Here is a 24,255-nt window from a genome sequence, read left to right as displayed (position 1 = left end):
ATGACCCCCCGCCCCCGGGGATGGGAGGCCTGGCCGCACCCTGGCATCTGGAGAGGGCCTGCAAGAGAGCTGGTGGGCCTCCCTGGAGGGGGCCGGCAGCTGGGCCTGTGCTGGGTACCTGGGCTCTCTTAGCCTGGGCTCTTTCTTGTGCCTGCAGCTGAAGATCCCGACACCCGACTCCCCTCCACCAAGAAGGGCCTCTTCTACCTCAAGCCCACTACCCATCCCCCAACACCCCCCCCCAGGATGCTCTGTGTTCCATGAAGCCAGAGTTCACATGGGGCTCCCACAACCACATTGGGGCTCCTTGGCCCTTAGTCCAGGCCAGCTTGGCAGTGGGTGGGGGCGTTACACTAGGGGTGGGATTGGGCTGGGGTGATAGGGTTCAGGTGCGGCAGGCACGGGAGGCCGGGGGGTCTGGCTGCTGGATCCGTTGCTGACTTTGGGGCTGGACATCCTTGGGCTGGAGGGCTTGGGCCTGAAGTCACCTCCAGGGCTCTCAGAGCTGCCGTCACTGTAGCCAATCCCTGCCCTAGGCCAGGCCCTTGCCCCAGGCCAGGCCCTAAGCTACACAGGGCTCTGAGCCTCCGCCTCCGGGACGGCAGGCCCGTGGAGCCCCAGGAGCTGTTGCTAGAATCAGAAGGCATGGGCATCTTGGGGGGAGAGGGCGTCAGGTTACAGCCCAAGGTCCTGGAAGGCTCTGGAGAACAAGGAAAGACAGCTTGTCAGACAAGGGCCCCCATAGAGATCACTAGGTGTGGTGGGAGTCACCACAGGCAAGGTGGCAAAGTCCACGTGGCTCCTCCCCCTACGCCCTCCCCCGCCCCCCCGCACCCCCCCCCCCCCCGCAAAGCAGCGTCCCTCTTCCACTTCCTCTGCTCCCCTGGGAAGCTGTGTCTCTGCAGCCCTGTGACGGCTGATAGTTGCTGGGGATGCAGAAGCCACAAAACCTGGGTTCTGGTTTTGGGTCACTGGATCCCAGCCCCAAGGGTGTCCCCGGGCTAGGTTCTAAGCCTCTCTATAGAGTGAGCCCCTGGCGCTTCCCCCTGCCCCCCCAACGCCGGACAAACTGGACGGTATAGCCGTGGTCACCCTGTGCCTACTCGGACCCGGCCTGGAGCAGGAGGCTCTGGTACCTTCTTTCCCCGAGTCCCCACTGGCTGCCATCGCTCCTCCATCCTGTTCTCCCTCAAGGGCCGCCCACCCCCATAACGGACAGCTCTTGACTAGCCTCAGGGCCCGCCCTCTCCGGCCCCTCCCCCCGGGCCCCTCCCCCCGGGCACCTGCCAGCACCGGGAAGCCGGAGGCTTTGTCTGTTGCGTCCCAGTCCCGTCTGGCCCTTTTGACTCCCCACCACAAAGGAGGGCCATTCAGCCGAAGCCCCCTGCTTACAAGGCCTCTTCCCAGGCTTGTCCACTCAGTTCTACCAGTCGATCCTGACCCTTCTTTTGGGAAGCCTCCACGGGCTTGCGGTCCCTCCTGTGTGTGGCCCACTCAGCCATGGGCCGTCTGGAGCCAGTGTTCTGAGCCCAGCACAGGCCCCGGGAGCAGGCTAAGGGCAGCACCCTCCCCACCATAGTCTCCTGGCCCATCTGGTGGCCTCTCTGCATTGGCCTGTGCCCTGCTCCCTGCCCAGTGGGCCTGTCCTGGCCACTCATTGCCACCCTGCCCTCTTCTGGTCCAGACTCCCCGCTCACACCCCGCTGTGACCCTATGGGCTCAGGGAGGAGGACTTGGGGCTGGAAGCTCTTGAGTGTAAGCAGTGCCCCCCTCAGGAAAGGACTGCCCTGTTACAGCCGCTGTCCGAGTCCCGCGGGGGAAGGGGGCCCAAACTGATGAATGCTGGTGTAGGGCAGTGTGTGGGGTCACTCAATACCTGGGACCGGGCACAGGGTGCCGGAGGGAGTCTTGGGCCCAGACTTGTCCTTCTGTGGGCCCCGGGGGGCTACGGCACCTTCCCGCTGGGGCTCCAGGGACCTACCAGGGAGGGGGCTAGAGTGAGGGGAGGGGGCTGCAGCCCTGCCCTTAGAGCCCGTCCCAGATGAGTGTGCCCCTGGGCTGATCCCTCAACCTCAGGCTCCCGTGGCCCACTCCTCCCGCCCACCTGGTACCAAGGCTATCCCTAGCCACGACCTCCCACCGCACAGGACATGCGGTGGTGGGTCTCGATTGGGGTGGGGGGCTACCCACCGCAGGCGCAGCTCCCTGCAGGCCGGAAGCCTAGCCAAGGCCAGGGACTCACGGCTCTCCATAGGATCGGGCCCTGGGCTGGGGGCACCGGCAGCCGGGTCCTTCAGTCTGGGTGGGCGCAGCTGCTCTGGAACCGGCCAGGCCTGGCAAGAGAGGGGGCTGGCTTGAGGTCACAGCCTTCAAGGGGGCTGGGCAGGGAGTCCCCTGAAGACAGAAGGGCTGCTCTGGCTGCTGGGAGAGAGCCAGAGCCTCTGGCCAGCAGTGGCTGGGGGGCAGGGGACTGTCAGGTTGGGACACCGGTCCCCTGTGGAAGTCCTGGAGTCCTGACCCAGCTGTGGGTCTCAGGCCTACCTGGCACTGGTGCCGACGCTCCCACAGGCCTTTGGTGGGGTTCCCGCAGAGGACTCGACTAGCCCCTGCAGAAGAGGGTGTGGCCAGGTCTGCTTTGGGGTTGAGGGCTACAGGGTCAGCTTCGTGCTGAGATGGGTTCCTTACCATGGGTGAGGTTGCTTGTGTCCCCCTCTGGAGCTGGGTCCTTGGGAAGCAGGCTTTCAGGCAGGGGACCCCCACTGACCAGCAGGGAGAGCGGCCATGGCCTGGGGGTCCGTGGCTGGGTCTCAGGCAAGGAGAGCTCGGAGCTGAGTCTCTGAATGGGGGCTCCGTGGGGACAATCTGCCCGAGGGTCAAAATCAGAGGTCATGGAAACCCACACCAGCTGGCCAGCCCGAGAGCCCCACCCCCCCCAGAACTGTCCACAGACCAGGGACCCCTGCCACCCAACATCTGTGTGTCTGGAGGTCCATGCCCCACCAGGTGCTGCTCCCGGGGAGGTTCTCCTGGCCTGGGGGCGAGCGTGCAGGGCTCTGGGAACAAGCGGTTAAGGCCAAGAAGGGATATGAGATGTGGCTATCCCTCTCCACGAGGCCTAGGGGGTGCTGGGGGTATAGAGCTCTCTCCCTGGGGACGGTGGGGGCTGGCAACCTCTTCGGGAGCTCAGCCAGTAAGGGGTCCAGGCTGGGTGAGGCAGCCCTTGCCAGAGGGCGGGTGAGTGGCTGCCGTACCCAGCCCAGGGAGCAGGCCGCCCAGGACACTGCCCTCCTTGAGGGCCGCCTTCACCACGAGCCAGTCCTGGCCCTGCTTCCGGGAGGCCGGCCGGCCTGTGTGTGAAGCCGGCACCTCGTCCAGGACCTGCAGCTGGGGAATTTGCTTCCGCACCTCCGTCCGGTAGTTGTAGCCCCGGGGCACCTGCGGGGTGGAGGGTGCGGCAGGCCTGGGTCCGGGGGCCCCTTCACGCCAGCTCTGTCCTGTGGCGCTTTCTCCAGGCCCTCTGTGGGCAAGGCAGGGGAGCTGAGGGTTGGGGATGCCGCCCCACCCTGCCGGGCTGGCCTGGGTCACTCTGGGCCAGCAGGGACTCTGGGGACACTGGGCTCTCACCCGCACTCGAGCTCACTCTCCAGGCTCACAGCCAGGGCCCAGTGGTTGTCCTCTGGCCTGTGGGGCTGCCTTGAGCTCAGAGCTGCGGCCCAGCCGGGCAGCCAGCGTACACGGGCCCCCCGCATGGCACCGCACCTCTCAGGGCAGAAGTGTGAGAGCCGGGTGTGCATGGGCAGTGCTGGGGGGTGCGGCTGTGGAGGGTGTGCGTGAGCCCACGATGTGTCAGTGCATTCCCGCTGAGGGCACGCCCGGGCTGCAGGGGATGGAGGGGGTTCGGGCCTGCATGCATGTGCGTGTGCACGTGCGTGAGTCCGTGTGCTCCCTGAACAGACCCCACAGGGCTGTGTTACGGGCTGGGGGCTCTGTGTGGTCGGTTGGGGCCCAGAGGGTCCCCAGCGATACAAGAGGATGAGCATAATTATGGTGGGCAAGTTCCAGGTGCAGGCGGGCTGTGCCCTGGGGACGTGCCCTGGGGTTGCCCCTGCTGCCCAGCCTGGACGTGGCCCGTGCTCAGGTGGGCAGAGAGGCCGTTGGGACCGCGGGAGGACCCCAGAGTGCCTCCCCCTCCTGTGCACATGCTGCTGGGGGCGCAGACACACACCTTGTTGGAAGGGCCGGGCCCCGGCCGCAGGCACACCGGGTTGCCCTCCAGGGTGAGCGTGGCCAGCCTCGGGCACAGCCGCAGGTAGCACACCTGCCCCAGGTCCTCCACATTATTGCCCTCCAGGTCCAGCACCTCCAGCTGCTCCAGCAGGCACAGCGGGCTCAGGTCTGAGACATTGTTGTAGGAGACATAGAGTTCCTAGGGCGGCAGGGGGCTCAGCTGGGGCTTGGCCGGGTACCCTCTCCCCAGCCCAGGACACCAAAGACCCACCTTCAGGGCCAGGAAGGAGCCAATGCCATCCAGGTCGGCCAGGCCGCAGCGAGCCAGCCACAGCACCTGCAAGTGGGCCAGGGAAGTGCCCAGGTCTCTGTAGAGGGTGGGGTTGGCTGGTCAGCGCTGTCTGGGGCTGGAGGGCCATGTCCGTGTCCATGAAGGCCCCATGCCACGCCTCGTGCCCATCCACCACCCACACCTGGCTCTCTCCAGGTGCAGGGGTGCCTGTGAGCTGTGGCTCATGTGTGGCACCCTCCAGGCCAAGGAAGGGGCCCCTGGAGCCCCTGCCCCCCTGCATTCCCTCTTTGCTGCCACTTCCTGGTCTCCAGCATGGGCTGAATCCACTTTCTTCTGAGCCTGGAGGGCCTGAGGCTGGTGGTGGGGGGTGGGGTGGGGTGGGGGGAATGTGGGGGTGGGGGTGGTACCCGCACTGGACGGCTTGGCTGGGCCCCACCTGCTGCCCATTGCAGTGGGGGTGGGCAAGGCGGCCCCTTCCCCAGTGGGGTCAGCCCAGGGGCTTCTCCTTTCATCTCTCTGTTTGGCCTTTCTTGTGGACGGCTTCCCCACGTACAGCCCCTCCACCAGCAGCTCTGCCCGCAGGACCTCCTCCTCCCCTGCCACGGCCAGTCCCTGCCCAAGCCCTGGCCCTGTCCTTGCCGCGCCCTCCCTCTCCGCTGCTGATGGGCAGGCCAGGGCTCTTGGGGCCCCACCTCTGCCTCTGGGGTCCTCTTGTCCTCAGTGTCCCCTGACAGGGCACAGGTCCAGAGTTCAGCCCCTTCTCATTGGCTTCTGGGTGGTCTCGATGGCGGTTCCGCGCTCTCCCTGCCCGTGCTTGCGTTCTCGCGCTTGGAGCGCTGCCACTCGCGTGTCGATCCTCCGAGAACGACCCCCATACCGTTGTCTTCTCTGTCCCCTTTACCTGTTGTGGCCTTTCCCTCTGCATTCTGGGCGATTTCCTCCCTCCAGCCTGGCCCCGACGTTGTCATGTCAGCGTCATTGTCTAGTTCTGAAGTTAGCGTCTGAGGAGTCTGATTGCTTTCTGACCCTTTCCCACGGCTGCTCTGCTGGTTCTGAAGATACCGAGTCGCCTCGTCTTCTGTGTGGCTCACGGTATTGGCTGAAGGAGTCTGGAAGTTCTAGGCCCTCCCAGCCCTGTCGGTCTCCCCCTCCCCCTCCCTGCCCTGTCGGTCTCCTTCGTTTTGACCTTTTCCTTTCGGGGCTGCGGAGCCCCTGACATTCCGATTATACTATTAACAGCTTCTCGGGCATTCAGGTCGGGAGCGACCGTGCGAAATCCCGCGGCGAGGAGCTGAGCCACTGGGGGCCCTGGCGTGGGCGGCTTCCCTGCAGGGGCCCGAGGGGGTGGGGGGCGGCGCTGGGGGCAGAGCGGACCTGCGCGGCACCCACGCTGGCACGTGCCCCACGCCGGGGCAGGCTGCGGGTCTCCCCGTGTCCCCCGGGCGCACCCTGCACCCTCGCACGGAGGGACTTGGCCCTCGCCCTTCCCCTGCTCGAGTGCCCACGTGACTCACGAAGACATCCGCGGGGCCCCTCTTCCAGTGCACACGCTCCCCAGGGACGTCTGGCCCGCCTCCCACCTGGCCCCCGGGACCCCTTAGTCTGTGCCTCCCAGTTACCGAGACACCCCGTGTCTCCGCAGCCTGGTGCCCCGAGTGGATTTTCCCGCTGCCTCTGAACTGGCTGAAATTTGTGTCTAGGGACTTCTTCAAGAGGGTTAATTTGACCCAGTGATTTTCCTCGGTCTCTGACTCCCTGAGAGCCGCTGGCCGGGCATGCAAGTCGCGGTTCATGCCTCCTTTCCACGGTCCCGTCGTCTGGCTTTGAGCGTCTCTGTGGCGCAGACTCAGGAAAACGTCAATCCTCTAATTCCTGAAGGACGAGGTGGTCCCTCTCCTCGGCCGCCTCCAAGTGCCGTCCTCACGTGGGTGAGTTTGTGAGGTGTGCGCTTTGCCGCTGGCCGGTTGCTTTCGGTGCCTTCTTCCAGTCTGGAGCTGAAAGTCTTTTATGCCTGATGAGTTTTCCTGAGTCTCTGAGCTTGCGTTCTGTTCTGTGGTTTCCATTTCCTTCTGTAGCGGATGCACGTGTCAGGCCCTCCGTCCCACGGGCGCCCCCAGACTCTGTGCACGGATGGAGAGCTGGGCTCGCGTTTGTCATTCCCGTCTCCTGTGCGATCTCACTCTTTTTAAAAAAATTTTTATTTATTTATCTGACAGACAGAGATCACAGGCAGGCAGAGAGGCAGGCAGAGAGAGAGGAGGAAGCAGGCTCCCCGTGGAGCAGAGAGCCCGATGGGGGGCTCGATCCCAGGACCCTGGGACCATGACCTGAGCCGAAGGCAGAGGCTTAACCCACTGAGGCACCCAGGCGCCCCCCGTGTGATCTCTCGACGAGGCCTCCTGCAGTTTTGCTGTCAAGTCTGTCTTCGTGTTTGAGCCGCTGTTATTGTTTCGTTCTGTCTGTGCCGCTGGAGAGTCTGGGGACTACGTGCCCAGCTGAAAACGGGGAGTCCCCTTTTTATGGAACATACAGGTTGGGAATAACTAGTAGATATTGCCTCATCTCACATTAAATAGGAAAATTACCAAATGGTTAGAACTAATGACAACAAAGCATCCCAAATCCGTGAGCCCTGTCTGAAGTGGTACATAGAGAGGAACAGCCTTCAGCACGTTTACCCAAAACACAGTGAAAGTGTTACAAGGATTAAGCTGAGCATTTAGCTCCAGGAGCTAGAAAAGGACCACCACCACACCGCAAAACGAACAGGAAGAGGAGACACAATGAAGGCCAGGATGAAAGTCGTGACGGCCAGACGGAGCGCGGGGGGACTGCCAGAGCCCGGACGGCGTTCTTCGAAACATTAATGCACGACCTCCAGCCAGCCTGAGGACGGGGAAGAAGGAGACGGCGCAAGCCAACAGGCAGCGTCTGAAGAGAGAAGGAGTCGCAGCCAGAGCAGTGATGAAAGAAAGAGGAGACCCCGGCAAGCAGAGTACAAGCCCACTTTTCTGGAACCAGAGAAAGCGGGCGCCCGAAGAGAGGGACACTGGATGCTGGCCTCCCCCCAGCCCTCTGAGTCCTCAGATCCAGACTGTCTTTAAGAGTAAGTTCTAATTAGCCATCATGGAGTAGACGCTCTCCATCCTGCACACCGATTTCGCATACAAGAAGTTTCAAAATTAGAGCAGCCGGAAAGAACAAGAAGAGGGAGAGGCCACCTAGGGTCAGGCCTTGGCTCCGGAACCGGAGACGCACAACGCTGGCGGGGGCGCAAAGGGGTGTCCCTCGTGAATGCGGGCGCGGCAATGCCCAGCGAATCGTAGTTCCGTGTTTCGGCGCTTGCAGTGCTCGGCGATTGAGTGCGCCCCGTGCCCTGGGAGCCTCGAGGTGACGCACCGGTGTCTGACCGTGCTGACAGGGCACAGACACTCATACACACACCCAGCCAGGTAAAACGCACACCCGCGGTGCCTGCGGCTGTCTTGCTGATACCCAAGACTGTGCTAGAAGGCACGAGGAAGAAGCATGAGGGCTGGAAGTGAAAGACGGCCCACGACGTGCTGATCAGACCCTCACCAAGACAGAAACTCCAACGGAATTAACACACTTTGGAATTAATACGAGCTTGGCAGTTTTACTAAGAAGAAAATGAGGACGCACTGTTGCCAGATACAAAGCCCGTGTGGGAAACTCAGCCGTGTTTCACTGTATTCTGGGGGCGCCTGGGGGGCTCAGTCGTTAAGCGTCTGCCTTCAGCTCAGGTATGATCCCGGGGTCCGGGATCCAGCCCTGCATCGGGCTCCCTGCTCTGAGGGAAGCCTGCTTCTCCCTCTCCCACTCCCCCTGCTTGTGTTCCCTTTCTCGCTGTGTCTTTCTGTCATAAATAAATAAAGTCTTTAAAAAAAATGTGTTCTGGGGGCGCCTGGGTGTCTCGGTGGGTTAAGCCTCTGCCTTCGGCTCAGGTCATGGTCTCAGGGTCCTGGGATCGAGCCCCGCGTCGGGCTCTCTGCTCAGTGGGGAGCCTGCTTCCCCCTCTCTCTGCCTGCCTCTCTGCCTGCTTGTGATCTCTCTCTCTGTGTCAAATAAATGAAAAATAAAAATCTTTAAAGAAAAATGTGTTCCAAATCAACATAATGTTGCTGTATGCTTGCAAGAGTCAACCAGAAAAGGCGGCAGGAACAGGACCTCATTCATGGTCATAGGACCACCGTGAATGTCTGGGAATTACTTCGTTCTGGTTTCAGGGGACTCTGGCTTCAGAGTGCAGGTGTCCTGCCCCATTCCAAGTGGCCGTGGGGTAGGTGGGGGGGCAGGTCCTGGTGAGCCCACCCCAGTTCCTGTTCCATGGTCCTCCAGCAGCTGGTGTTCGAGGGTGTGCACGTGCCACGGTTCTGCCCAAAGAAACATAGGAAGGATGCCGGGAACCTGCTTGTTCTTACGAGTAGACACAGGAGGTCACATCCCTGTCACAGGATGAATTGTGTCTCCCCCGCCCCCACCGATGTGCGTGTGTTGAAGCCCTAAGCCCCGGCAGCCCAGGATGTGACCCTATTTGGAGCTGCCGTTGTTGCAGATGTAACTAGTTAAGAGGAGCTCACACTCCCTGGGGCCAATAATACATTATAGGTTAATTAAAAAAAAAAAAGAGCTCATAGTGGAGTGGGGTGACACTGGTGCCATCTGGGTCCTTATAACAGGAGACCGAGGGACACAGACCCAGACGCAGGGAGAAGGCTACAGGAACGTGAAGGCGGAGACTGGGCTGAGTCTGCCCATCAAGGGGACGTGGAGGACGGCCAGCAAAGCCCCACAGGAGGACAGGGGAGTGAGATGGGCTCCCGCTCAGTCTCGGAAGGAGCCATGGCTGTCCACCCCGATCCTGACCCCCAGCCTCCCCGACTGGGCAGGCATGACTCCCGCCGCCAGCCCGCCAGTTCGTGGGGCTTTGCTCAGCAGAAATCTGACACTCTCCCCGGCTGCTGGCGCAAAGGATGCCTGAGCCTGCGAACGCGTCGGGTCCTGGGAGGGGACGTGCAGGACGACACGGGGTCGCACGCTGTGGGGAGACCGGCTGAATGAACCTGAGTCCAAGAGCCAACGCTGGGCTTCTCATGGGCTCCACGGGAGTCCGGCTCCTCAGCGCTGAGAACTGGGCTTGGCCCAGAGCATGCTGGACCCAGGTTTCTGTGACTCGCCGCCAAAATCTAACTGATAACAAGCTTCACAGGCCAGTTTAAAGACGCTCTTAAGCATATAAAAGGCCGCAGGAATGGAGAGTGATAGCGTATTTGGGCATGAAGATGGCTTAGCAAATAACCCAAGTTAGCACATGAATCTTCTGTAATTCCAAAAAGGAACTTCAGACAGAGTCCCGTGAGCGAGACCCAAGATCGGTTCGTAAACTCCAAGTGTGGCAACTGTTCAGGAGCTGCTGGGCCGTTCTGGGGAAAGGAAGACTGAGATGAGGGCATCAGATGCGGATCACTGGACACAGAGCCCCACCGATGCCCAGCGGGGCCTTGGGGCAGGGACAGACCGACAGATGAGACAGAGAGCCCGCAGTCACATCTGCCCGTGGGCCCCCTAAAGGGCAGAGTGGCGCCCCGGCCCGCAGGCAAGTGGGGATTGCGGGGCAGATGATGTCGGGAAGACAGACTCACTTCATGGCAGCAAGGAAAACTGGGTCCCAGCCTCACGCCACGACCGAAGGTGACCTCACAGGTGAGTTGGAGGAAAGACCCGAGAGTAACAGGCGAGACCATGAAAGCGAGTAAGAGGAAACGTAGAACGCAGCCCTTGACTTTGGGGTGTGAAGGAGCTTCTTAAGCAAGACCCCGATCACCAAGCAGAACCGATGGGACAGACCGAAACGAAGGTTTCGGCTCAGGTGAAGGCGGCCCCGGGGGTTCCGGGGGTCGGGGGGCGCCTTGCCACGTGAAGCCCGGTCAGGCCACGCAGGGCCCAGGAAGCAGCGAGCAGACAGGCCCCTCCCGAGGGACTGCGGAGCGGAGCGAGCCCCGCCGGCGCCCGCGGTGGGAGACCCGCGCGCGGCTCAGCTAACAGCGCCTTAGCGGGCGGCAAGCGGCGTTCTCCGGGCCGGCCGGGGCCGAGCTCTCGCTCGGCTTCCACCGGACGGACAGACGCTACGTTGGGGACTGTTTTCTAGTCCTTGATGTCCTGCCTGAGATTTGACTTTTGTTTTTTTAAGTAGTGGCCGCGCCCAACACGGGGCTCGCAGCCTGGACCTGAGATCCGGAGCGGCGCGCTCCTCCCCGGGCCGGCCGGGCCTCCCTCCTGCCCGAGATTCCAGCGTCCCGAACGCGGCTGCTGTCACCGGCTACGTCGCGACGGGAGCTTCCCGGACTGTCAGACTCGATCCGTTCCCGTTTACGGACTTCTGTCCACCTTCAGCCCGTGGACATTAGCAAACGTCCTGTGGCCAAGCCTCAGCATTTGGTAACGGAAGGAACCCGAGACTCGTCATGTTTCTCACTGTTGTCGTCAAGGGACAGAACAGGTTTTCTTGTAATTTATGATCGAATCATTTTTCCTGGAATTGAATTTTCTGTGTTGTCACAGTGGTGGGTCATACTCCTTAAGTCTTTGATCCCTTCTGCTTCTCCTTATGACCTCCTGCTGATGTGCTCTCGATGTACCTTATTCCTCGTTGAGCTAATTTGTACGGCTTCACGAGGAAGAATAAATAAGATTAAGCTGTCAGAACACTGCTTAACCACGCATGTGGGGCGTCTCCGAGGCCCCGTTTCCAGACCCTCCCACGGCCCCGGTGGGAGCACGCCGGGCCGCGGCTCCCTGACACCCGCTCACAGCTTCTCTGCTCTGGGGGCCACGCGGTCTTCTGGCTCTCTTTGCTTCCATTTCCAGGCCTTTAAGTGTTTTATTATATTCTTTTCGATGATTTTTTAAAGATTTTATTTACGTAGTTGTCAGAGAGAGTGAGCGAGTGAGCACCTGAGCGGGGCGAGGGGCAGAGGCAGAGGGAGAAGCAGGCTCCCCTCGGAGCAGGGAGCCCGATGGGGGATTTGATCCCACGATCCTGAGATCAGGACCTGAGCTGAAACCAGAAGTCAGACGCCACCGACCGAGCCCCCCAGGCGCCCCAGTCAGCAGTGTCTTCATGCGGCCCATTTTGCTAGAGCGCTTGAAACTGTCTGATAGTAATTGGGCTTCGTTCTCTCCAGCCAATGAGGTAAACAGAGGACATTAATCTGTCCTTAGTTTTGAATTTTGTCTTTTAAATTGATTATTAAAGTGCTGTTGGGGCATCTGGGTGGCTCAGTCGTTAAGTGTCTGCCTTCGGCTCAGGTCAGGATCCCAGGGTCCTGGGGTCGAGCCCCGCATCCGGCTCCCTTCTCAGCGGGAAGCCTGCTTCTCCCTCTCCTTCTCCCCTTGTGTTCCCTCTCTCGCTGTGTCTCTGTCAAATAAATAAATAAAATCTTGGGGAAAAAAAGTGCTATTGTGTTTTACGTGAGGCCGTGCTGGTCTTGCTGGGCACGAGGGCTGATTGGGACCAGCCTGACCTCCCCAGGCTCCCCGCCCCAGTGGTACAGGGATGCCCCCAAACCCTGAAGGCCTGGGTGGCATTGGGGCACCCACCAGAGACCTCTTGCTGGCTGAGGATCCTCTGCGGAAGGTCGGGGGAACCTCCCAGGCACCCCACAGTCTGTTGACCTGGGTGGCCGGCCTGACACTGACCACTGGCTCTGGGCAGCATGGGCCACCATCAGCACGGGCCTCCACCCAGCTGGGGGCGGGTGACACAAGCTGCATGTACCCAAGTCAGGCTGGAAGTGTGGGCATTAGGGCTGGGAGACGGACACCGCAGGACACCCAGGAGCCCCTCCGTGGGGGCCCTCCGCCCCCAGCCAGAGGGGCACTCACCGCACGGAGCCCAGGCAGCTGCCGTTCAGCTTCAGCTGGCCGAGGTTGGGTAGGTGCACCCCTGTGCGCCGTGGGAGGGAGCGGTGGGTGACCAGGCCGCACTCCCGCACTCCCCCCTCAGCCCCCTCCGGAGGCATCCATGCCCCGCCGGGCTGTCCTGGTGCAGCCTCGGCCTCAGGCGGGTGCGGGAGGTGTGCCTGAGTGGAGCGGGCCACCCGGAGGCCGAGAGGCCATGGGACTCGCGAGTCAGCTTGGAGCAGGGGAGCCTCGTTGGCGTGGGTGGGGCCACCGCAGCTCGGGGCCTGCCCTGAGCCATAGGGCCAGCCCCGGGCACCCCAGACCGTCGCCCTGTCAGCGCGCGGCACCGGGTACCAGAGCACAGGAAGGCCCTGGCCGGTGTCGCCGCGAACCCCGACGCCCCGGCAAAGGGTTCCGAGTCAGATGCCCTTGACGGACAGGGCACTGACCCTGCGGGATGGTCCTGATCCCCTAACGAGGGGTGCAGGGTGGGCCGGGGGGTGTGGGCAGGGTCTGTGGGGTGCAGGGCAGTCTCGTAGGGCACAGGGCAGGTCCGCGGGGCGCAGGGGTGCAAAGACCAGAGCCACACTGGGGCGGCTGGGCCCTCAGAGAGGAATCGAGCTCGCCAGGGCGGGGCGTGGACAGGGAGGGGCTCTTACCGAAGTTTCCCAGGCTGTTCTCACGAGTGTTGACACACATCTCCAGCATGCTCACCAGTCGAAGGTCATCTACCTGGGCCAGGGCCCGCTGCAGAAATCGATGACGGGTCAGTCGTGGGGACTGGACAGGGGTCACTCCCTCCCCGTGACGTCCCTGCCCTTGGCCATGGGGCTGGGACAGGTGGCACATATTTCCCTGCCTCGTCTCTGCTGACCTTAGCCGCGGACGGTGCAGGCTGGCGGGGGATGAGAGCACGGGGTACGGAGAGAGACAGTAACCGTGCTTGGCTGGGAGGCCCGTCTGCAGAGTTGGGCCTGAGGGCCAGTGTCCCCGCGAGACCCATGGAACAGGCCCCCATATAACAGAGGGTTTAGGACCAGTTTGGGAGGCCGATGTGAGCACTGCTAGGGCTGAAAAGCCAGATGTGTGCGTCGTGCGGCAATGGAGTGTCCGTCCCGTGGGGTGGCCGGATGGCAGAAAATGTGCTTGAGGAACTTGTCACATGAGGCTCCGGGAGACACAGGGCTCGGGGGAAGGGAGGGTGCTCGGAGATGCGGAACCGTGGGTCTCCAATCAGCCGAAGCAAAGGCTGAGGAGGTCCGCAGGCCGGGTGACTGTGGGAGTCCGTCTTGGGAGCAGGCTGGGGTGCTCTGCGCCCGCTACCCCTGCAGAGGCTCTGGGGCTCTCAGAGGAGGCCTCCGGGGAGCTGGTGACCCCGTTTTCAGTGGCTGAGTCGCAGAGCGGTGTGTCCAGACCCCGTCGTGGGCATGCCTCTTGGCCCCCGGCGTCACTGGACTCTACCATGTTGAAAAGCAGGTGTGGTGACCTCTGACCACCAGCGAGCTGCGGCCCAGACTGGGGCTCACAGGGACCGTCCAAAACACCGGTTTTCAGGACCGTGTTCTCCAGGTAGGAGCTGGGCAGAGAAGGAAGGAGGCCCCAGGACGGACAGAAGCCACCATAGGGACAGCAATCTCTGGTATAGTGTGTTCCCAGCACGTGGTGCCCAAACACGTGTCCAGTGGGCCCCCAGACCCCTCCTCAAGGGGGAGAGGCTGATGAGTCACCCTGCTGTCCCCACCTTGCAGGCTGGCCGTGGGGCCACACGGGGCTTCATGCTTCCCGGGCTCCTTCTTCAGATGTGCCTGAGGCAAACATTTTCTTCCAGGACGCTGGGCTCACCTGATGTGTGGTTAATGGGGACCTGGGGGTGTGGAGGCTCGGGGGGTGTGGGGCAGGTGGGCCATTGCTCACACTTGTCACTCCTCCCCTGAATTAGAACTGTCATCCGTTTCCCGCCCAGTGATAACACGGACCCCAGAGCAGGCGGCCTTATCCATGCTGGGCTTGGCCCAGGGAGCCCTCAAGTGTGCACCTGGGTTCACCTGCGGCTTCCCCCCAGGTGCCGACCATAAGCAGGGCTGCCCCACATGGCCCCCTTAGCCTGGATCCCAGTGGGAACCTGCCAGGCAGATCCCAAGCCTGAGGACAGACACCCATCATTGAAGCCAGAACCTGGGCGGTCTGTGGTCAGCGTTGTGTGTCCGCAGATGACAGACAGATACGGAGACGCGCCAGGCCCAGGTGCTGGGGAAGGAAGTCCCGCAGGACGGCTGCAGGGTGCCTTAGTGTCAACAAGGTCCACCCGACAGTGTTGTGGGTGGGCGCTGCCCCGAGGATGATGAGGGGTATCCAAGTGGATCTGAGGGGACAGAGTCACGATACTGTTTGCACCCCAACTAGCCCAATTCTGTAGGGCTCCCAGGGTGTACAAAGCCTTCTGTGTGGCAGGGACATCCCCCACCGTCCGTCTGAGGAAGATAGTGACCATACGCGCTTATGCAGGAACACTCCCTGTTGGGCACTGTCTTCCACGAACGAACACAAAATGGAAAGGAAATGAAACAGAGAGTCCAGTGAACCCCAGGAAAGTCTGCAGCTCCTGGCCTGGCTCCCAGCATGTGATACCAGGTGGGTGACAAGGCTCGGTCCCCCTCCGGGTCCAGCTAGGGTGCGGTGGGGGGTCTGCTCCTATCCGCACCTGGCTCCCGGCACTGCCCGGCACGGCCAGGCTGGACCCTCCCTGTCCTGCTGTCCAGAGCAGGGAGTTCTGTCCCCAGCCAGCTGCTCTGTCCAGCAGATGAGACCCCAGCTCTGTGCACAGGTCAGCCAGTGCCCGGGGTGTCTTTGCAGGTCAGCCTGGTGTCCCCTGTGGCCCCAGGAGGGCCCCTCTACCAAGCCCACCTGTGGTGTCTGAACCAGGCCTCATATGTGCAGAGGGACAGGGGACCCCAGAGCTGGCCGGTGCAGGGGTGGGCCTGTCTCTGTCCCCCAGCTGAGCAGCTGGTGGGAGGGCTGTCCTGATGGACTCCACACTGGATCAAGACCCTGGGAAGATAGGGGCCTGTGGGCATGGCTGGAGGGCCGTGCCCACGGAGGAGCTGGCTTGGAGCCTGGGGAGGGGGCCCGGCGGGAGTGTCTCTCCCACCTCCCCTGATCAGTGCGGATGCTTCTCTGTGAGTCAGCTGGTCAGGAAGGCGGGCAGGGACCTCAGGCAGCCAGGCTCCTTTCTGCATGCTGGTGAGCATGTCACCTTTGAGTCTCCAAGGGACCCCTCCCCGGGCACTGCACATTCTTACCCTGTGCAAGGGTGGGTGTGGGCCTGAGGGCTGCCTGGGCAGTGCCTGGACCCGGTGGGACCTGCCCCCTCAGCATGGCCAACGGTGGGTGCGGAGTTGCCCAGAGGGGTTGCTGGGTGGGAACCTGGAGTCGAGAAGGCTCTGCATCTCCCAGTGGGCCGCAGGGTGGGAGTGGGGGGCGGCAGCAACCCCCCCCGAACCAGGTTTGGGAGAAAGCCTTCCCCAGCTGCCCCGGACACAGTCAGTGGGACCCTGGAGCGGCCGCCGCTTCGCCAGCCCGCCCTGGACGGCAGGGGACCCTCCCTTTGCTTGTGTTTTCGTTGACCCCTGGAGGTTTGCCCCTTCCGTGCGCCTGGCACTGTCCGCCGCCCAGCCTCCCACCGGAATGGCGCTGCTCCAACAGGGGGCTTCTGGGGTTCACAGAGTGGTTCCTGCGCACCAGGAGAACACCTGGGAGTTCCTGCCAAGCTCCTGCCCTCGGGCGTCCTGCGTGCCTGGGGGCCATCGCTGTCACCGGGCCCCTGGGGCTGGCCCTGGGGGTGGAGCAGGGCTGGGGACGCAGCGGGGCTGAAGGCGGACCTCAGTCAGGCAGGGCTCGGTGGGCTGCGGGCCGAGCGCAGGCTGGACGTGCCCCATGCTGCCCCATCGGACCCCTGCGGCCTGAGCCCCCCGCCCCTCGGCACTCACCAGCCGGGCAGGTGACAGGGACTCATCATCCAGCCGCTCGGCACGCCTGTCCCTGTGGCGGCCCGAGTCCTTGCGCTGCGGGCGGGGGTCTGCAGGCCCTGCCAGCTCAGCTCCCACACCGGGACCGTGGCCGCGCTCGGCCGAGGCCCGTGGGCTCCGTCCCAGGCCTGGGCCATTCCCGTCCAACCTGCGCGGACAGGCAGAGGGCAAAGCCACTAAGCCTTTGCTCTTCCCCCGATCTGCGGCCTGGCTGGGACTGTGTGCAGCAAGGCCCTGGGGCTCACCCTGCCTGGCTCCGATGGGGCTCTCACTCACTCGGTCTCAGCCTGCCAGGGGGCTCGTGGTGGCCTCACCATCGCCCGCTCAGCCTTAGCTCACACCCACTGGGGTCTGGGCGGGTCACCTCCTTGTGTTTCTACCCATCCTTCAGGGTCCACAGCAGGGACTCCCCTATCTGAGGTCCTGCCCAGGCCGTGCGTCTGAGGGGAGGCCCCAGGTCATGTTCGCTCTGTCAGCTGGGGCCAGCAGCAAGCCACTGGCTCAGGCCGTGTGGCGTGTGTCTCCACCAGTGGTCTCCAGGCCTGGGGGCCCAGGGTCAGGCTCTCAAGCGTTCCCCACCCCCCTATGCCCGCCGAGCCCCTCACCCGGAGGCAGCTGCCTTCTCCCACCGTGGGTCAAACATCCAGACAAGGCGGCAGCATGTGTCTTCAGGTGACACCTGCAGGAGAGAGTCGTGGTGGCCTCCTGGCCAGGGCATTTGGGCCAGGCCGGGCGGAGGTCATAGGGCCAGGTGTGAGGTGGTCGGGGCCGTCCGTATGGGCACTGGCCCTCAGGTCCTTTGATCATCCTAATGGGGGACCTGGACTGGCTGATGAGGAACAGTCAGGGGGTGACTAATGCCATCCTCTCTCCAAAAGGGGTCCCGGGTCTGTCAGTCTGAACTGTCTCTCACAGGTGGGCCTCCCTGGCACCTGGCCGCTCCGGAGCCCCCTCAGCCCCAGGCTCCAAGGGATGTTGCCCAGTGTGTCCCTGGACACCTGCACGAGGCTCGCCGGCATTGCCCCTTAAAGATGCAGACGCCTGGCCGGACCCCTGGCCCTGGAGTCATCTCTAGAGTTAGAGCCAGAAGTCTGCCTGGAATGTTCTGGGCACTTCCCTCCAACTTGGGTTGAGGCCTCGCTGACTTACCCCTGCCCTTCCTGGATTACTTCCCTGAGAAGCCTGATACGTTCTGTTCTTCAGCTCGTTCTCTGGAGCGAGCGCTGCGCCCCAAGACAAGCGGGCCCTCTGCAGGCAGCGTGCTGGCCTGCTGTGTCCGCATGTGCGGAAAGGGGGCTCTCCCCTACCCACTGGAGGAATTGGTGGGTGTGGTGGGGGCACACTCGGGCACTGCTCTTCTCTCTCAGCCCCCCAGACGCATTAAGCTGCGCCCTCTCGCTCATGCCGAGGGCTGGGAGGGCGGCCACCTGGTGGAAGGGGCTGCTTGAGCCCTGGGACAAGCTGCCCAGGCTCTGTGTGCCTCAGTGGCCTCATCTGGAAAGTGATCTGTACACTGAGGGTCCAAGGAGGTTAAGGCCGTGCAGGTGAGCCCCAACATACAGATTCACAGGGTTTCCAGGCAGGATTTCTTTCCACAGGTTCCCTCTGCTGTCTGTCTTTCTCCAGCTGCTGAAAAGCCCCAAACCTGGCAGGAGGGCCCCCGCCATTGTGCCTCCTGGGAAGTGCTGCCCACCCTCATCCCAGCCTTGGATGTATAGGCTAGGGAGTGTATAGGCTGGTCAGGCTACAGCCCCAGGATGTCTCTGGGCATCATCCTGGGCCGAGCCCACTGCCTTCCCTTCTGTGCCTGACAGCGGCTGGCTAGAGGCCCTACCCTGACCCGGCCCCGCATACTGGTCCTGTCTAGCCCAAGGGTCTTGGGGTCCAAGGAGCCAGGCCTGAGCTGGTAGCCGCAGCTCCCATGTAAACACTGTCCCCTCCCATTCAGGCACTGGCTGAAACTGTCCGTTCACCGCCCTGCTCCCACCCTGCCCTGCCACTCTGGGAGCCCCACAAACCTCCCCAGCTGGAAACCTGTGGGCCTGTGTCCACAGCCCAGGCTAATGCCAACCCCTGGCCTGGGTCGTCAGCTCTCCGGGTCCCCTGCACAACTGCACCTCTTCACCTCAGAGTAGAGGGGCTCGGAGGACGGGGCCTGGTCCCCTCCTTGGTCCCCACTATGGAAACACCCAGAGCAGAGTCTGGGTCCCTGCCTCCCTCTCCCAGGCAGGCGCAGGGCCTTGAGCCCTTCGCAGCGCGGCTAGGGTTGTGGGTGGGGCCCCTGAAGGACCAGACTGGACATCTAGGGGTACCACCGAGTCTCCCACTGGCTTTGCCGCCTCGTCCTAGGACCCGTCCGCGGCCTCAGTCTCCCCCAGGCACGGGGGAGACACAGCGAGGCCTGCGGCCCAAGGCCCATAGGGGTGCTTGGCTCTCACCTGAGGGGTCGGCCCCGGTGCCACCGCCTTGGGCGCCCTCCGCCGCCGGGCGCTCACTCCGACTCGGGGTCGTTCTTCCGGGAGTTGCGGGGTTGCGGGGCCGGGGCGCCATGGCAACGAGGCCGGAGCCTCATTTGAATGCTAAAATATTCATGAGGCCGCGGGAACCTCCGGGCTCAGCCACGCCCCTTAGCAACGGTTGCTAGGGCAGGCCGGCGGGGCGGGGCGGCAGCCTACTGGGTTGGGATCTGGAGGGCTCGGCCCCACCCGGTAGGCGCCCCGTGCGCTGGGCGGGAACCAGGGGGCGGAGGTGAGAGGACATCCAGCCGCGGGGGCGGGGGGTGCGGCGGCGAGGAGGCTGGGGCGCGGACAGGCTAGGGGTCAGCCCCTGCAAAGGCACTGTCTGGTGCGGAGCAGCGCCCACCTTTCCCGGCTGGGAGGGTCGTCCCCGAGGTCCCGGCCTTCAGAGATGTACGCTCGCCTCCAAGTGTGGTCGATGCCAAAACAAAAGGACGCGCCTGGGAAAGGATCCCCCCGAAGAGGAGGGAAACGCAGATCTGGACACCGCAGGGGAATCTGGAGGGTCCATGCTCGCGAGGGACGCCGCCACCCGCTCCCATTTATGCGCGCCAGGCGCGAATCCCGCCCTGTTCTCGACTGCCACGGCACGTGGGGTCGGTGATGCGGTGGGGCGGGGGCAGCCCCCGAAGGGGTCCGCCAAGGTCACGGCCTGCGGTGGGGTGAGCTCCCAGAGAACAGCCCCGAGCCGGCATGGGAGGGGATAGGGGAGGGGAAGGGGTGGCGTCCGAGCAAAGCAAGGTTGGGTCTTCTGGGTAAGCACCATTCTCTCTTTGTAAATAAGGAGGGTGTGTTTCTGCACCACTCTGAAAATTTTTAAAATGTTAAAACCATGTCTTTTTGGAAAATCTCGAAAGGAGGTGGGATGTGCGTTTGTATTTGGGATGGGGGAGATTTCAGTACACCCCTCTGAGCAACTTTTGGGTGGGACTTGCTGGGTACCATTTGTTAATTGGGCCACACGGTAAGCTTCTGTAGGGTTGGAAGCGCTGGGCGGCGGGCAGCTGGGTGGGCCGGTCTGCAGGGCCTGCCCAAGCTGGGCGAGGCTGGTGGTGAGAGGGTGCGGGGGAGAAGGCCCGTCCTCGGAGCCCCGGCGGGGTTGCGCACTGGAGAGAAGCAAGACCCCCTATATGGGACAAAAAGGGTATGTGTGTCTCGCTGCTCCGTGGGCTCGGACGGGGCCCCATCCCTCACCCCCCGCCCGCCCACCCCGCGGAGACGCCCCTGCACCTTGTGGCCCTGGGCGCACCGGCTGTGCCGCGCCCAAGGACTAACCGAGGTGCCAGGTGTCCTGGGAGGGGCGCCCGTTCCGGAGCCACCGCACGGGAAGAGGGGTGCAAAGCAGCCGAGCCTCCGGCCACCGGGGGTCCCAGAGGCTTCCGGCGCGGCCCGTGCGGGAGCCTGACCCTCGTCCCGGCCGCCCCTCCGCTTTGCTCCAGGCTTCCGCCCACCTCTCAGTCCCCCAGTCCGGGGGGCGTCGGCGGCGCTGGCCCTCCACCCTCCCTGAGGCTCGTCCCCCGGGCTGGCCTTCGGCTCCGGCGCCCCCTCGGTGGGCCTCGCGTCGCGACGCAGGGAAGCCCTCCCGGGCAAGGCAGGGCAGGGCAGGGGCTCGAGCCGGACCGCGGCGACCCCGCCCCAGCCTGCAGCCGCCGGCGGTCCGGCTTTCCTGAGGGGCCTCCACTCCCCCGGGAGAGTCCGGAACCTCTCCGGGGAAGCCGTCGCCCCCGGACCCGCGACCCCCGCGTCCTCGCAGCCCTCCGGCCTGGCAGAGCCCACCCCCCTAGGCCGCGGCCCACGAGGGCCTCCCGGGCCCGCACCGCCCTCCGCGCCGTTTCCCGGAAGCCCCGCCCGGCCACGGCTCTTGACGGGCGGGCGGGTCGGCCAACCGGAGCGGGGCGGGGCGGGGCGGGACGGCTCCGGGGCGGGGCCCGGCGCCCTCGGCCAATGGCAAGCCGCGTCAGGCTGACGGACGGGCGCAGGGCGGGGCGTGCGCCGGTCCCCGACCCCCCCACCCCGAGTGTCCGCCGCCCGCGCCCCGCCGCCCGCAGCCGGAGCCGCACCCTCCGCGGACCGAGCCCATGCGCTGGGCGAGCCGCGCGCCCCGGCCGCGGCCCCTTTCCCCGCCCCCGCCCCGGCCCCGGCCCCGGCCCCGAGGGCAGTCGCGCCAGTGAGCGGTGAGTGCGGCGGGGGCGGGCGGGGGGCGGGCGGCGGCCCCCACCGGGGCTGCGGCGCGGGGCGTTGGAGGCGCGGCGGCGGCGGCGGGGCGCGCGGGGGCGCAGGTGAGCCGCGGGCGGGAGGGCTGCGGGCGGCGGCGGGGGCGCGGTGCGTCCGCGGCCCTGCCCTCCGCGGGGCCCCAGCCGTGCTCTCGGGCAGCGTGCGGGGGGGCCCCGAGCCGAGGTCCGCCGCGGCCCCCCTCGAGTCCACGGCGGGCTCCCAAGGGCTCGGGCGCTGGGCGGCCATCACGGTACACAGCCGGCGAGTCCGGGGTTAGGAAGTCGCTGCCCACCGTCTGGGGACAGGAGCAAGGGCACCCCGCGTTCAGCCTCACAAATCGGGACGCCCCAGCCCGAGGCCGTGAGTCTCGCTCACCTGCACCCCTGCTCCGCGCCTCCGCCGGGCCTGTTTCTCTCGGTCCGTTACCGGGAACCCTCCTCCCCCCAACCCGCGCCCGGCCGCCTCCTCGGTCTTCCTTTCTCCAAAGCTCATATGGCAACAGGATGCCGTGGGTTTCCCCTTATTTTAACGCGTGCCGGCCTTTTTCTTGGAGAAGGGGGCGGGGGCTTCTCTCTCTGCCTGTCACCCTGCGCCGGCAGCAGCAGCTGGCATGCAGTAGGCGCTCAGTAAATGCTTGTCAAAGGCAGCAACATGCTGGGGGGGGTGGTCCGCAGCCGGTTGAAGGCTGGCGCTGGCCTGCCCGGGCACGCTGCTGTGGCCGGACCTGTTCTTGCAGGGAGGGGACTGGTAACCTCAGCCTGCAGGGCCTCCAGTTCAGGCTTTCTGCCTACCCAGCAACTTCTAATTTGGGTGCGTGGTTGGGAGATGCTCTCAGCTGTCAGCTCTGCCTTTTGGGGGCCAGCTCCCTGCTCTCTCAGAGCCGTAAGTGCAGCTGGAGTGGGGGCCGTCTGCCACCCCTGGGCTGGTGGGGGGGCTGGGCCCCGTTCCCTGGCTGTCTGGGGCCAGAGGGTAGAGCTGCCGCGCGGGGAGCTCACAGGCCTGCTCCGTGGGGCTGGGCCTGTGCTGAGTGCAGCTCCCTCAGCAGGCGGGACGGGAGACCACGGCAGTGCCCCGGGCTTCAGCCCTTGAGGAGCGATGACGGAATATAAGCTTGTGGTGGTGGGCGCTGGAGGCGTGGGGAAAAGTGCCCTGACCATCCAGCTGATCCAGAACCACTTCGTGGATGAGTATGACCCCACCATCGAGGTGAGTGTCGGCGCTCCCGTCCCCAGCCTTGACTCCTGAGGTGGGCTTGTCTTCCGTGTGCTCCACGGGACGGCGTCCCCCGCTTGTGGGACTTGGGGGCGGGGCAGGAGAGGTGCCCGGTATGGGCCCATCCTAGGAGAGGTTGGGGGGGGGTTCCTGAAGCCCTGTCCTCCTGCAGGACTCCTACCGGAAGCAAGTGGTTATCGACGGGGAGACGTGCCTGCTGGACATCCTGGACACGGCGGGCCAGGAGGAGTACAGCGCCATGCGGGATCAGTACATGCGCACTGGGGAAGGCTTCTTGTGTGTGTTCGCCATCAACAACACCAAGTCCTTTGAGGACATCCACCAGTACAGGTGAGCCGCTGGCCGGCCCCTGGGGCTTCCCTGGCCTTGTTTCTTCTCATGTCTCTGTTCTGGTCCCGGGTGCAGCTGTGCCTGCAGCCGAGCGACTGGCTCCCACTTTTTCCCTTGTAGGGAGCAGATCAAGCGAGTGAAGGACTCCGATGACGTGCCCATGGTGCTGGTGGGGAACAAGTGTGATCTGGCTGCCCGCACCGTGGAGTCCCGGCAGGCACAGGACCTCGCCCGCAGCTACGGCATCCCCTACATCGAGACGTCAGCCAAGACGCGCCAGGTGAGCCGGCTCCCCACCCCACCGAGAGCCAGGGACCCGCCCCGCCCCGCCCCTGCCAGGGAGCAGTGCTCATTGCCCCCTCTCCCCCGACACAGGGCAGCCGCTCTGGCTCTGGCTCCAGCTCCGGGACCCTCTGGGACCCTCCGGGACCCCCGTGACCCAGCGGCCCCTAGCGCTGTAAGTGTCCCCGGACGGCAGGGCAGCGAGGGAGGCCGGGGCCCAGGGTCTGGGCTGACCCAGCTCCAGGGAGAGGTGGAGGTCCCTGGAGAGAGCTGCCCTGAGCCAGGCCGGAGCGGCGACCCTGGGGCCCTGGCTCCTCGGCCCCCAGAGTGCCCTGTGGGCCCTTGTTGGCCCTGCCCCCTTCGTGGGCTGGTGGGGACAGGATCGGTAGGTCAGAAAGGAGTGGGACACGGGGATGTTCAAGCTGTGAGCCAGACCCCGGGCCCGCCCTGTGGGGGAGGCTCCTGAGGAGCGAGCTGCCTGGTGGGGGCAGGCCTGGGGCTGCGGGGTGAGCAGGGCCCAGGGGCCACGTGGGAGTCGGGTTGGGAAGAGGGTGGGGACGGGCAGGGATTCTACGTGAGCTTGAGGCCGGGGGTCCCTCGGTCCCCTCCCCTGCCAGGCCCCCAGGCCGAGTCCCACTCTGAGCCGGCCCCTTCTTCCCAGGGTGTGGAGGATGCCTTCTACACGCTGGTGCGCGAGATCCGGCAGCACAAGGTGCGGAAGCTGAGCCCGCCCGACGAGGGGGGCCCGGGCTGCATGAGCTGCAAGTGTCTGCTGTCCTGACGTCCCTTCGGGGCCCCCCGCCCCCTCCCCCCGACATCCCGCAGGCCTTCTGTGCCCCCAGAGCATGGGCATGGGGCATGCAGGTGCCGGATGCCAGGAGGAGGTGCTGCCGTCGGAGGGAGGGGCAGGGGAAGGAAGGAAGGAAACACCGCCGGGCCGGCCCAGGCTCCCTGGACAGAGTCCGCACACCTCCCAGGACGCTTTGCACAGACTGTGGTGACCCGAGGCCACCGGCACCTGGCTGTCACTCTCCTCCCAGCCCCGTCCTGGTCCTTTGGGCACAGGCTGAGTCGCAGTAAATTATTGGATGGTCTTGACCCTGGCGTCTGGGTGAGATGGGAAGGCGCCTGGGTCCCTCAGCGTTGTCTGCCTAGAGACCCCTCTTCGAGGAGCCCTGAGGGGACTGGGGAGGCGGCCTGGGCCGAGCCACCC

General features: G+C 64.5%; 2 protein-coding genes across 11 annotated transcripts; one reads left to right on the top strand and one right to left on the bottom strand.

The window, feature by feature from the left end:
• Positions 1 to 32: 32 nt before the first annotated feature.
• On the bottom strand, positions 33 to 20,040 carry LRRC56 (leucine rich repeat containing 56). The gene is given in 15 exon segments (XM_080816713.1): positions 33 to 415; positions 417 to 700; positions 1,877 to 1,977; positions 2,191 to 2,333; positions 2,542 to 2,606; positions 2,686 to 2,862; positions 3,252 to 3,435; positions 4,226 to 4,426; positions 4,499 to 4,595; positions 12,425 to 12,485; positions 13,102 to 13,189; positions 16,429 to 16,615; positions 17,073 to 17,146; positions 18,906 to 19,423; positions 19,926 to 20,040. Coding segments are annotated over 13 exon segments (1,656 nt in total). The 5' UTR covers positions 17,111 to 17,146; positions 18,906 to 19,423; positions 19,926 to 20,040; the 3' UTR covers positions 33 to 385.
• Positions 20,033 to 24,140, top strand: HRAS (HRas proto-oncogene, GTPase). Of its 10 annotated transcripts, none has more exons than XM_080816719.1 (6): positions 20,051 to 20,127; positions 22,243 to 22,403; positions 22,582 to 22,760; positions 22,881 to 23,040; positions 23,136 to 23,217; positions 23,704 to 24,140. In XM_080816719.1, exons 2-5 carry the CDS (start codon positions 22,293 to 22,295, stop codon positions 23,196 to 23,198), a joined length of 513 nt encoding a protein of 170 aa, XP_080672845.1. In that variant the 5' UTR covers positions 20,051 to 20,127; positions 22,243 to 22,292; the 3' UTR covers positions 23,199 to 23,217; positions 23,704 to 24,140. The 10 variants fall into 10 exon arrangements, with proteins under 10 accessions (XP_080672849.1, XP_080672845.1, XP_080672851.1 ...); XM_080816725.1 differs by lacking the exon at positions 20,051 to 20,127 and adding an exon at positions 21,004 to 21,157; XM_080816726.1 differs by lacking the exon at positions 20,051 to 20,127 and adding an exon at positions 21,278 to 21,557.
• Positions 24,141 to 24,255: the final 115 nt, after the last annotated feature.

The sequence above is a fragment of the Martes martes genome (assembly GCF_963455335.1).
Source record: "Martes martes genome assembly, chromosome: 10".
Lineage (NCBI taxonomy): Eukaryota > Metazoa > Chordata > Mammalia > Carnivora > Mustelidae > Martes > Martes martes.
Note: the sequence above shows the minus strand (reverse complement) of the source record. Positions and strands in the feature narration are given on the sequence as shown.

Excerpts from the sequence above, each read along its gene's own strand:
- HRAS (XM_080816723.1), top strand. The coding sequence starts at position 22,293 with ATGACGGAATATAAGCTTGTGGTGGTGGGCGCTGGAGGCGTGGGGAAA. Across the intron at positions 22,761-22,880 it reads GAGGACATCCACCAGTACAG|GGAGCAGATCAAGCGAGTGA; the intron begins GTGAGCCGCTGG and ends TTTCCCTTGTAG. Across the intron at positions 23,041-23,703 it reads CGTCAGCCAAGACGCGCCAG|GGTGTGGAGGATGCCTTCTA; the intron begins GTGAGCCGGCTC and ends CCTTCTTCCCAG.